This window comes from Melanotaenia boesemani, chromosome 1 (genome assembly GCF_017639745.1).
Source record: "Melanotaenia boesemani isolate fMelBoe1 chromosome 1, fMelBoe1.pri, whole genome shotgun sequence".
NCBI classification, from domain to species: Eukaryota; Metazoa; Chordata; class Actinopteri; order Atheriniformes; family Melanotaeniidae; genus Melanotaenia; species Melanotaenia boesemani.
In genome coordinates, this window is record NC_055682.1 from 25662321 (window position 1) to 25675903 (window position 13583).

The 13583-nt window shown below is 38.4% G+C and overlaps 1 protein-coding gene across 1 annotated transcript; it reads right to left on the reverse strand.

The window, feature by feature from the left end:
* Window positions 1–1578: 1578 nt before the first annotated feature.
* abcb10 (ATP-binding cassette, sub-family B (MDR/TAP), member 10) lies at window positions 1579–13348 on the reverse strand. The gene is made up of 14 exons (XM_041990943.1): window positions 12336–13348; window positions 11521–11727; window positions 10956–11158; window positions 7789–7923; window positions 7338–7484; window positions 6777–6912; window positions 6569–6664; window positions 5825–6034; window positions 5630–5709; window positions 5343–5523; window positions 4255–4298; window positions 3845–3879; window positions 3695–3753; window positions 1579–3576 (listed from the first exon to the last, which is right to left on the reverse strand). The coding sequence occupies exons 1-14, from the start codon at window positions 12787–12789 to the stop codon at window positions 3383–3385; spliced, it is 2181 nt and encodes a 726-aa protein (XP_041846877.1). The 5' UTR covers window positions 12790–13348; the 3' UTR covers window positions 1579–3382.
* Between the last annotated feature and the right edge of the window lie 235 nt (window positions 13349–13583).

Here is a 13583-nt window from a genome sequence, read left to right on the forward strand (position 1 = left end):
TTGGCTGTCTTAATTGGTGTGCTGTCTATCTTGTTACAGTGAAGAATAAGAGAAGAAACTAAGGATATTATAAAAGAGCAGGTAAATAATATCAAGCTTAAGAAAATAAGAAAATCAGTTAATTATTAGTTGTTTAATTAATCTGTTTTACCTCATTTTTGCCATATGGTGTGGAAAAAGTACCTTCTTAGTGCTGTTCTTTAATGTTCTGAGTGAGGGTGAAGAAATTGTGCAATGTCGCTACGTAGACTGTGTTTGGGATTAATGACAGGCAGGATACAGTGTTGGCATACCACAAATAGGAAGCTTGATGCATAGACAAGTGGAGGGACGCCTCCACATAGTTCCCAACAGTGGTGGTAGGGTATGGTTGAGAAGTACAGCATGATTGTTTTTTGTTCACTTCTGCCCATTTTTTATGTTTCTGTTTTGCAAGACTCCATGTGATGTTTTTAAGTGATGAGTACAAGCTTAGCATGATGGTGTGTAAGGTTAGAGGTTCATTCTCTATAGTTCCTCAAATAGCCCAACGTGGCTGCACAGAGAAGTGAGGGGAGCTGGAGCACATGGATCAGGAATGTGTGCAGGACAAGCAGCACCTGGCCCGCAGCATGAACATGACCGCTGGCTATACTGGATGAAAATTCACTCCCCTAGATTTTATTATAATGCCAATTAATTGAAAAATAAAGGCATTTGCTAGTATTCATTGTCAAATATCAAACCATCAAAAGAAATACATTGAAAATGATCTGAACTCAAACATGTAGTACATATTCTGTTAACAAAGGTCAACAACTTCCACGAACATGTCTAATGTAAGAATATATTTCAAGGATGAACTCACTGGTCTTTTTCTAGGACCTGTGTATGTGCAAATGAGACTACACAGAGTCTATTTGCAGCAAAGCTCACAGCTGTGTTACCACAGCTACCAGGAGCTGAGAGCATGGTTGTAGCTCAGTGTATGAAGCAGCAGCGCCCCCTTGTGAGAGTCCAAGATACAGCACAGATGCACACTTGTAAACAAGAAATGATTGAGGGGATGTGAGACACACAATTTGATCTACAGTAACAGGGCAAGAAATAAAGCTTTATGCTAATTTTTTCAACTTTTTTTTTGAATGGCTTTAATGAGGAGTGGTCACTCAAAAGGGGCAGTAATACTCGTGTCTGCAGTTTTAATAATTTAGTCTTTTGTACTAGTAACAATGTGTTTCTAGACGTAAAAGACGTCTTACAAATAGAATGACTATAAATATGTCACTTTTTCCACCTCTACACATAATTATAATTTAGAAAACAGTATAATTTAGGCCTTTATAATACTAAGTATTGCTTAAGATTCAAAGAAGCAAACTCTCAGGTGTAACTTGTTTTAGCATGTGTATCTATCCATTATATTCAGACAAATTTAAAAGCTTCTGACTTAACTTCTTTCCACCTACTTCTAATAATGTGGTTTGACATTATTACCGAACAGGATGGATAGATAGATAGATGGATGGATGGATAGATGGATAGAGTTATAAAGCCATCTTGTGATGAATAATGATTAAAACAATAAGTGACCTGTGCATAGTCTTACACATTTTAATAAATAAATACATGACTCTAAATTTACAGAACCCCAAACTGACAGCTGTGGTAAACAGGCAACATTGTGAGACAATTTAGTGAGTGAATTAGTGATTGATCAAAGCTGAATTCATTTTCCAAGACCGTCCACATCTCACATCAATCTGTCTCATTGGGTATTATACCAGGCCAGTAGGAGAAAGCTGGAAACCCAGAGAGAACCACGCATACACAGGGAGAACATGCGAACTACACAGAAACGGTAGTGTTCAAATCTCTACCTAGCCGAGATTCGAACCAGCAACCTTCTTGCTGTGAGGCCGCAGCAGTAACCACCACACCACCACGATGCAGCCCAATGGTACAAATCAGAGCAAAGAAAACTTGTTATTTAGTGAAAATTACTGATTACAAGAAGTTATTTCTGATGTGGGTTAAAAAACAAAACAAAATAAAACATAAAAAGCTACATATAAAGAGCTCAAAGCATTTTGAAATTTGGCTTTGAAAGAAAACTGAATCTTCTGAAACAGTCCTCTTGTTACTCTCACTGAGCAGTTTAGTGGTCATTTACAGTCCAAATATTTACCAAGGAGAATCATTAGCTCCAAGTCAGCCTCTCCATGCCAGCTACAATATTTAGTTGGCTTAACAGTGCAGGAGCTAACACGTATGTGGTTAATACGGTTTACAAAGAATTTAAGGCTGTCGAGTGGAGATCCTGTAAACACTAAGAAGTACTGAGGGGATAAGAGAAACCATCATGTCACAGGCTGAGATATACAGCTGTTCACAGCTGTATGGACGCTGTTTTACAATCACATGATAAAGCTGAATTTTTGGTTTTTGCAAACTGTGTTAAGAAAGTTAAGTGGGTTTGCAGAGAAACTTGTATACGAAACTGTACATTCAGAAAAGTGTTGACATAGAGGTGGTTATGATGCATGAGCCACCTTTGACTCTGACAACTTAAGAGACTGTTTAGCAGACTTCAGTCAGCTTTGAAGATCATGTTTTAGCAGTTTCGTGGCTGTCAGTTAAATCTTAAGGACCCCCCCCCCCCCCCCAAAAAAGTTACACAACTCTAACATCAGTTATGAGACCTCAATGATTTTTAAAGACTCTTCTGTAACAAATGTACACACATTTATCAAAATATGTCAGAATTGTGTTCAATCCTGTTTTACAAAAGTGTTAACCCCTAACGTAGCTGCTCTCAGTTGTTTAGGCTTTAAATTACAAGATGCTGTATATAATGCTTCAACTATGATGCTTAAAAAAATCATTTTACAGACATAATAACATAAATATATAGTTATCAGTGCTTTATGATTCATGCTGAACTGTTATTTGGTTTGTTATGAATATCATGAAGTGGTAATTGAGAGCGGTCCACAGTAGAGAATGAAAGAGGATGTCAGAGTCATCCTGTCATATATATGCTCACCACAGTCCTCCTTTGAATGCATCAGTAGACGTTTTACAGCAGGGAAAATGATTTAAATCACGTGTCTGTCCTTATGTCTCTCTTAGGATCTTGTCCCATCTTTCTTATCTTGTTTAGATATTTTCTAAACAATTTATAGGAATATCTGATGTCTTTCCAGGCCAAGTCATCATGTGATACTTTTCAGCACTGCGCTGGAAAGAGAAGTCTCAGTAAATGAGTTTTGCTTTCCTTTAGCGTTTCTTCATCTGTATATGTCTGTGTGTGTGTGGAGGGGCTCAGGTCTTTCCAAATCCAGTTTTTCCAAGCCACCAACACATATTTTATTTCTCTTCCACTTGTGCTCTCTGGATTTTCTTAGCGAAGAGCTTGCTGCTGTTGTTCATGTAGGAACGCCTGTTTTTCCATCAGTTTCCTGAACAGTCCTTGCCTGTTTCCCAGCAGCTCTGTGGGATGGCCACACTCGGCTATATGCCTCTGATCAAGAACAGCGACAGTATCCGCGTTCTTGATGGTGGACAGGCGGTGAGCGATGATCACGACGGTCCTTCCTGTTGATTTAAGTGAGAAGGACAGGAAATGATAAGAGCTGGAATGTTTAATGCCAGCTTGATTATACATGTGTGAGGCAATTTAAAAGTGTAAGACAGAAAAGATAGCAAGTTTTACCTTCCATGAGACGCTCCAACGCCTCCTGGACAAGGAACTCATTCTCAGCGTCCAGTGCACTTATGAAAGACGGACCGGAAATGGAATGGTCGTTAGGATTTTCATCAACAAATGAGACATGTTTTTACCAGCAAATGTAAAATCTCTTACCTAGTGGCCTCATCTAATAATAGGATCTTTGGATTCTGTGAAAAGAAAAACTATATTAAAGACAACACTTCAGCTTTCTTAGAAAAAGAGAAGCAGAGAGTAGCTTTTCTATTTTTTCTGTCTTGTGGCCTTTATACTTGTGACAGGAAACCATGAGACAAGCTGCAGTAAAGGGCCACCTGCCGAAACTCCACACTGAGTTTGCTGCTGCAAGGACTTTCAGTCTCTGTATACGAGTCATCTACCCAACCAAAAGAGGTGCCCAGCACCAGTAAAGCCGCCTTCTTACAGCTACGCTTGTGAATGGAAGGATTAGATCCAGAACATGAGCGTGGCTGAGTAATGACAGGAAAACTCAAGAATGATTAAAAGAACACCAAACAGTTGAACAAAAATGTTGATGTATTTACCTTGAGCAGAGCTCTGGCTATAGCTATCCTCTGCTTCTGACCACCTGAGAAACAGTCATATCAAACTCAGTTAGTAACATCTCCATGGTTGTTATATAACACATCCTGGCTCTCTACAGATGAGAGAGCATTTTGAAATTCAAGTTTCAGTTTCCACACCAAAGTAAGCTTTGAAAAACTGAACTGAATTTTTTTTACTTCTGCCTCATCAAAAAACTATAAATTTTCTAATATTAAACTGAAATTTGGTAAAACAAGACTTTAATATAATAGATGCTACATTCATTTTCGTGGTAAGTTATATCAGGTCTTCTTTTCTGTGAATCTGCCCACATAGTTGTCAAGTCATGCAGCTTATGGTTTTAATACAAATTACTACAAATCTTTCTAATAGAACTAATTATAAAGACAATATGTTTTTTCAAAGGACTTTCAGGATATTTAAGAAAAACAAGATCACAAGTAATTAATTACAAAAGTGCAGCAAAAGAACTATGAGTCACACTAAACAATAATAAGCTGCAGCTTATTACCAGAAACTAAAAAACTTAAAGATCAGACGACAGAACCAGACTCTAAGATGAATGAAATCTGGTCAAATGCAGTGTTTTGAGCAAGTGGGTTTTAAAAATAAGCTTTGACTTGTGTGATGGAGTTTAGTAGGTGGATATGAGGGGGCGGAGAAATCGAAAGCCTGGATGAGGCACAAAGAAAGCTCTGGCACCACGGTGACGAGTTTAAAGTTTGCTACAGAGAGCACAGAAAGGACTGGAGGTGGAGGGAGAGGAAAGTGGGGATCTGTTAAATGTGAAGATGTAACAGAGATGCAACATGAGCACAGAATTTGAAGAAAACAATGTGGAAAAGAAGTTTTACTGAGCAACAAATAAAGAGTATGCATAGTGAATGCTTATGGGAAAATCCTCATGAACTTTCACGCTTTGAGGTGACAGTTAGAAAGAGACAAACTATAGAAATGAACTCTTCAGCGGTGTCAGCCTAACTGCAACTGATGGAAAGATGACCAATGTGGAGTGAGGGAGACCTTGTTGAATTCATTTAGTCATGTTGCTACCTCAGTTCCTCACCTGACAGCAATACTCCTTTCTCTCCCACTACAGTATCAAAGCCCTTAGGAAAGGCTTGGATGAAATCATAGGCATTGGCCACTTTGGCCGCTCTGTAGATGTCTTCGATGGTCACAGCATCAGGATCCACAGCACCATATGCTATATTATCTCTGATAGAACAGGAAAACAGCACTGGCTCCTGGAAGATTGGTGGGAAAAGACAGAATATTTTATCTCCTTACTAAAAATAAATAAAAAGATAAACTATGTGTTGCATGTCAGATAGTTTAACTTTGATTTATCACCTGGCTGACAGTCCCAATGTGACTCCTGAGCCAGGAGGGATTTAAATCCCTTATGTCATGACCATCAAATGTGATGAAACCTGGAGAAGAGACGTATCTTTTGAGGTGCAAAAACAACCACTTAACACAGTATTGTACTTTTTAGTTTGTCACTAGCTGAGTAGCTGATCATTAGTAGATGTATCTTGATCTCACCAGCATCAGGGTCGTACAGCCTGAGCAGCAGTGAGACCAAGGAGGATTTTCCAGATCCACTGGGTCCCACCACAGCCATGATGGTACCAGCGGGGACCAGGAGACTGAGGTTCTGGAAAACAGGAGCCTCTGTACGAGTTGGGTAGGCAAAAGAGACATCACAGAACTTTAACTGGCCTTTCAGCTGGTCTGGAGGGAGAACTTGGCCCTCTGTGGGTGGAAAGAGAAGCAGGGACACAACAGTGTTTAGCTAAACTAATTTAAATGGTTTTATGAAGTAAGTGACATTTAAAATTAGAGTAAAAATTAAACAAAACCCTTTTGTTTAACTTTCAACAACCCTGTTGTTCTTTTAATTCAATATTGTACCCTATCTGACTCCTCTGACATGCTGATCATGTCGGATACACCCGGCACTGCAGTGTGTGTCTGCAGTTGTTCTTTAATCAGATTTTAATCAGAAAGGTTGCATCTTGAGAAGTAAAATGTATGTTTGCCAGTTGCGTAGGTATAACCAGGGATAACTCAAAGATATGTGATCTCTACAACTTTTCTAGTGACTTATGTTACTCAACAAAAGATAAAATTGTCACATTTTTTCAAGCAGTGGGTCGATATATAAAAATTTGGCTTCAATAATTACAAATTTAACCTCTGAGAGTGATTATACATGACAGCTGAGGCTATTCAGTCAAGTAGGTAAGCGGTGCTTCTATGCAGCTTTGTATTTGTGTGTGTACTGACCATTTAAAGGTAATTCAGGTTTTCTGTCCAGGAGCTCCCAGAGTCTGGATCCTGCACCGAAACCCTTCATCAGCTCCGAGTAGAATGAACTTAGACCTGCAAACCAAATCATAGAACAACACGTTGTTAGAAACCACAAACACGTCCAAACAAAGAAACATGAAAGCAAATTGTATGTTTGTGCATGTGTACGGTACGTGCGTGTTACCTGCGATACTGATGCCAACCCAGAAGGTGTACATGAGGAACGATGAGAGTTCTCCAACAGTCATGTGCTGACTGGCCATCAGAAGGCCTCCTTTGTAGAGCACTGACAGGATCATGAGATTACCACTGAGGCCAGTCTGGAAAACAAGCATATTATTTAATTACAACAGTACCTGGTGTAACTGATCACACCAATTACCATCTTACTGCTGGGAGAGCCTCCTGGTGGGTTTTGTCACCAGAATCTCTCCCCTGATACCAACTACTGACTACAGTTTACTGAACATCAACACAGACAGACCTGTGACAATATGTCACACCTGATTATTTAAGAATTAGAAAAAACATTTTGTACAGAAAATACAAAGAGGACTGAGAATTTAAAACTTACTTTTCCATCTTTAAAAACTCCTATAAAGGGAATTGGATAATACTTTTTTAAAAGCTAAAACATGGTTCATTTGGTTGTGAGGTGTTGTGACAAACCAGAAAGCAGAAGCTTATGCGCAATATCTCATTTACTAACTGTGAATTTACATCACAGCAACCCACAGACACTCACCACTCCGAAGAAACCAGCTCTCATTACGGCTTCCTTTTTGGCCAGGTTGAGGACATGATCCGTCTTCTGTGTGTACAGGTTGACCTCTGACAGCTCTTTACCAAAGGCTCGGACTGTACGCATGTTGCTGATTCGCTCTTCTGCAAACTGAACACACAATTTTATCACGACTTTAGAAATAGAAACATCAAAGCAAATTTACTCTCCATATTTAATTAAGTTTCCACAGGCAGTTCAGCAGTTAAATCACATGTACACAAAAGGAGGGCTAAACAAACATAACAGTTTCTCCAACCTCAGATATGAAAAGTATTTTTTGCAAGAGGCTCATTAAAATAAAAAACTGCACAAATTTAAAGAGAAATGAGTGACAATAAAACAAAAAGGTAAAAATACTGAGAGTTTGAACAACTGTCACTACTTGCAGACAGCTTCTGGTCTGTTTGTGCACCTGTGTGGCTTGTGCAAGTGCATCCTGTCTACGTTTGGAGATGGCGCGCAGGTATCTGCCATAGATGATAGCAAGGACAGCCATAGGAGGGACAATCAGCAGCACAAAACTGGCTAGACTGGGGGAGACATAGAACTGGGAGAGAAGATAGAAGAGAAAAAACATGCATGTAATTAAGGTTAAAGTGAAGAAGAGTAATATTACTCTACTGCCACAATTCTCCCAAAAATTAGAAAAACTCTTTATCAATAAACTGGATAAATTCATTGATAGACAGAAGCTATTTTCTGGCAGTCAGTATGGTTTTAGGACAAATACATCAACATCACTTGTATTATTAAAAAAAAAAAAAAAACATCACTTGTATTACTGGAGTCAACAGAGAAAATCACAAATTCAATAGATCAGAAAAAGCCACTGCCGGGGAATTTATAGATTTGAAAAAGGCATTTGACACAATTGATCAAATTAAATGGCTAGAAAACTGGAACGTTCTGGTGTTAGAGGGGTCGTGTTGGAGTAGGTAAAAAGCTACCTGAAACCAGACAGTAGTTTGTGAAACTGGATGACAAGTGTTTGGACAAAATCTATGGTGTCCCACAGGGGTCAGCGTTAGGCCCCAAATGATTTATTTGGTACATAAACAATTTCTGTAAGTTGTTGAATGTATTAAAAATCATTCTTTTTGCCGATGATACAAACATGTTTTGCGCTGGGCCCAATCTGCAGAAACTTTAGCTTGACAAGATAAAAGTTTGGTTTGACATAAATAAATTATCTTTAAACTTGAGCAAAACTAAATTCATGCTATTTGGTAATTACAATAGAAACATTGATGTAAAGATTCAAATTGATGGTTTTCCTATTGAAAAAGTTAATGAAGTTAAATAATTTTACCATATTTAAGTTACTGTTTGAAGGTTTGGGGCAACACATACACAACATCACTGCATCCATTAATCATACAACAAAAGAGAGCAATGTGCATTATACATAAGGTTGAATATCAGCAACACACCAACCCACTTTTCCTACTGTCAAAATTACTCACAGATCTGGTTAAATTTCACACAGTGCAAATAATGTTTAGGGCAAGAAATAACCCATTACCAGGCAATATTCAGAAAATACTTAAAGATGGAGAGGGAGGTTACAATTTAACAGGCAATCTAAACTTAAAAACATTGATATATTATGTACAACACACAAAACTTTTTGTGTGTCAATATGTGGTGATCGGCTGGGGATAATTAAAGTGAGGAACTGAAGCAGTGTAGAAATATAAAACACTTTAAAGAAATACTATTTGATCAATATAGGAATGAGGACAGGGCTTGACTATTATCCAGGGTATATAGAATTTATGGTTGGACAACTATTTATTGTTACAATATGTTTTTACATAATTTGCAATGCAAATCATTGGTTGCCTTTGGGGGGGGTTTCAGAAGGGAATAGTTCTTGTGCTTAATCATTATGACAATGTTAATAGTTTAAGCCTAATAATAATCTATTGCCTGACATAATCCTTATGACAAATAACATTAACTGGAAATTAATACAGGAACAAAATACTATAGCACCAGTAGAACACAGGGAAGCAACAAGATTATATTAAAGGGGGTAAACTATGAGTAAGTCACCTCTATCATATGGTCATAAACAATGTGGAAATGTGACATTTGTGTTTGTTTCATGCAAGGAGAATTCAGAAGATTATGCACACATGATCCCATTTATGCAATTAATTTGCTGATTGTGAGAAGTATAATTATAATATCTACAATTCTGCTATAATGTCATTACTGCCAACTTGCAGTCATTCATTTTATATACCCGCTTATTCTAATACAGGGTCAAAGAAGAGCTGAAACCTATCCCAGCAGCTATTAGGTGAGATGCAAGATACTCCCAGACTGGTCACCAGACTGCCAACATTAATGTAGTAAAACTTATATTCAGTTCGTCATTAGCTGCCACTGAGGTGGTAGCTACTCTTCTGGGGTCCATAAACCCTGGTACCGCAGGTCTCATCCTAAATACAACTGCTTTATTAGCAGGGATTCAACCTGAGGAACTGGATATAAATCTGATGGCAGAAGCTCATCTGCGTTTCCAAACTTAAAGATATTTTGTTGAGTTATAAATGCTGCAAAATATGAAAGACACTTGTGGAGTTTAAAAATAAATAATTAACTTGCTAATGCTGTGTTATCTCTGTAAGTGGCTTACAGCGATTACACATTTGATTAAAAACATCAAAGATCAGCCAGTTTTACACTAGATTGCAGTACCTATTTTCCATTAACCTCTTATTAGGTCAGTGACACCAAGAAATATTTCTGCTTCCTTGTGAAAAAACATATTGCATGTTGAAAACATGCTTTATGTTTTATAATGAACTATTTGGGGAAACCATTATGAAAGATGGAAACTAGAAAAAGGTTGGTTCAAAGTCTGAGCAAGTATATGCTCACAAATACAAAAAGTAAAAAATAAAAGGCAGGCAGATAAAAGTTAACACAGTACAGAGGGTCATTATTTGTTTGAATTAACTTTGCAAATAGGCAACACTTCAATACCAACTTCAGCTGCTGTTCCAACACATGCAGTTTGTAATTCCTGTTGACTAAACAGGTGTGACACTAACTAGAATCTATCCATTTCCTTTAAATGATAAAAGCTATTCTGGTAAACCTGTTTTACAACAGTCCTGGAGTTTATCAGTAATGTAGAAGGAAACTGAGCTCACACGTACAGGAAGCACAGAGTGGAAAGTTTACCACAAAATATTAAGAAAATCCCGTCCACTTCCTCGTAGCAGCACTAAACAAGGCGTGTCTTCCCTCACCTTTTGTCTTGTCTGACTGAATGTCTAAAGCACTGTGACTTTTTATATGTTAATGGAAATGGATTTCAGATGCCATTTCTCACAAATATCTACTTCTAAAAGTATTACTGATGGTGGAAAAAACATCTATCATTTGGATTTTTGATCAAAATTAGCAATACATTATTTTTTTGGCAAACAGGACACTGACTATGTCATTACTTTGTCATAAATGCTTTTAAAAATATTTAATATCCATCAATTATGCAAATATTTTCCTTTATAAAAAGGTGACTGCTTATCCAAGCTAGTGGACCACTACGGGACACATACTAACCATCATGCTGACACCAGCAGCTGCCTGGGCAACAGCTCTCAGCCCGTCTGATATGTTGTCTGTGATTGAGTGGCCCACCACGGTCGTGTCTGCTGAGAGCCTGTTGATCAGCTCACCAGTCCTGTTCCTGTCAAAAAATGCAACTTCCTGTTTGAGGATTGAGGAGAAGAGCGAGGCACGGAGATTGCGGATAATCTGTTGACCTAAAGAGAAAAAGAATGAAATCAATCAGCAAGTTTATCATGGAAAAACAAATCTGTTCAGCATTTTCTTGATAGGTGATACACATGTTGCTCATATCTTCCAGTAAAATTAGGTCAATGACATGAGAGGACTGCCACTTACTAGCTAGGATCTCATGTAACCTGCAGATAAAATATAGAAACCCTCTCCAGCTTGCTAATAAAACACATTACAACCACAATGTTTAATCTGTACACAAACAATAAATTTGCCAGGCAACCACCAGAGCCATCATGAAGATTGCTCATTCTGTTTATGAACACACATTAATGGGTTTATATTTAGTCTGTTGTGGCTATTTTTTTGTGGCCCCTCATCTTACCTGAGACCTGCATGAGGTAGACTCTGGCAGCATTGGCTGCTCCACCACATAGAAACACTCCTGTCAGCATGATGCACAATGATGTTAGTGAGGCTGTCATTGTCTCTGTGTCTGTTCCAGTAGTGTAAATGGTGTCTATCACTTTGCCCAGGAAGAAGGGAGCTGACATGGATACTGCACTCGAGACAGTTAGGAAGCCAACGGCAGCTGGAGTGGATGAAAGAAAAGACAGAAATCCAGCGAAAATTAAAGTTAAAAAAAGAAAAAAAAAAGTCTTAATAATTTGATATGGGATGCAAAACCCTGGACTACAATTCATAAAATCTTTTCTTCACTTTAACAGCACCATACAAGTACTTTTAACAGATCTCCGTACACTGAAAAATACAGAGGTGATGCTCCCCAAGCAGTGATCATAATTTGGCCAAATATTTATTGACTGGAGGCTGCGTCTCCAAACTATTCAAGGGAAGTTATGGAAACTAAAGACCCCTTTGGTGTCCAAAATAGAGGATACAAAGCCAAGTGTATTAAAAAACAAACAAACAAACAAAAAAAAAAAACATGGTTAGGCATCCATCTACCACATAAACAAATAAAATAGAAATAATACAACATAACTTTTTAAATCAGTCCTTCTGTAATTAGTAGCCTAGTTTCCCCCGTATAAAGCAGAACCAAAAGAAAAAGTCTTCTTGTTTTATTGTCAAAAACGTAGAGAGGTAGGAATGAGCACAGTTAACGGTATCAGCTTTGATACTAAATACTAATGTATATTAGAGCTATGTAATTATACTTATTTACAGTGTGTTTACCTGCCAGTCTCCATCTCTCCGGGTGAGCAAGTCGCAAAATCCTTTTAACATCTTCCAAGGGGACTGTGGTCGGTGTCTGCGCTCTCTCAGCGTCCGTCTGAGTCTTCACTGACTCGGCTGGTGCAGGTTTAGAGGCCGCTGAGGAGCTCGCGAAGGCAACAGGTGTACGTGTGACCGTCCGTGCTCGGCCCGTCGGTGTTTGTGAGAAGAGGGCAGACAGACCAGTCAGCTGGCTACAGGGCAGGATCGACAGCATGGGTCCGGTCATGCAAAGAGGAGAGGCAATGGTCGGTTGAACGGAGGACTTCATCCCGGTCCACTGTCTCCTTTTCCGGTGGGAAGCCGAGAGGGTCGTACGGTGATCCAGCCATAATAGCCTGGGCTGGATTGGCTTTAGTTTCCATAAGGGCATTCTGTGTGTGCACTTTGACATACGAATTAAAAGCCGCATCATGCAAATAGTCAGATATTTACCTGAAATATGATAAACTTGGCTAAGTAGTAGAAATATCTGTTTGGCTACGCATACAGACTCAATGACTGGCAGTGTCGATGTGGTTCTTGTTAAGTAAATCCTCTTGGAGGAGCATTTTGGTGTGCCAGCTGGCAGGTCAACAAGCTGTATCCATAGACGCTCGGTGGTTAAGCTCGTTGCCCCTACATTGTCGATTTTGGACCGTTATTGTGCACTTTATCTGTGCATGACAGCCCGCCTTTAACCCAGTTTATCGCTTATCACTGAACACCTCCCAACACCCTGCCTGACAGTCAACTGCAGCTAGGTTTGACAGGTACCTGTAACCTGCAGAATAATAAGCGGCCGACGAATATTTAACATCGAATCCGCCCTAAAAAGTAAAGCTACTGGGATAGGTAAAGAGCTACAGGTTTAAAAAAATGGAAAGGTGACCCTGGTTTGGCTTGTATGGCCAGTAGAAACGATTCCTCCTTTAGACGGCAATTCAATGGTTGATGATGTAAGGAAACTTTCCCAAGCAAAAGCAAACGAACCCAGAGTGAGTTTTCGTGACAGTTTGAAACATGTTTACGGTTTAAAATCACATATTAGCTTTACATTACCGTAAGGGTTGGATGTCAATCTAACATTTAATATAATAATAATAATAATAATAACAATAACAACAACAACATCAATAATAATAATAATAATAATAATAATAATTATTATTATTATTATTATTATTATTATTATTATTATTTAATCATATGTAACTGTAAGTAAACTTA

What these genes read in the sequence shown, in the direction of transcription:
- abcb10 (XM_041990943.1), bottom strand. Translation starts at nt 12,789, where the DNA reads ATGATGCGGCTTTTAATTCGTATGTCAAAGTGCACACACAGAATGCCC. An exon ending in ACATTGGGACTGTCAGCCAG is followed by an intron (nt 5,524 to 5,629) that starts GTGATAAATCAA and finishes CCAATCTTCCAG; the next exon opens with GAGCCAGTGCTGTTTTCCTG. An exon ending in GAAAGGAGTATTGCTGTCAG is followed by an intron (nt 4,299 to 5,342) that starts GTGAGGAACTGA and finishes ACTGTTTCTCAG; the next exon opens with GTGGTCAGAAGCAGAGGATA.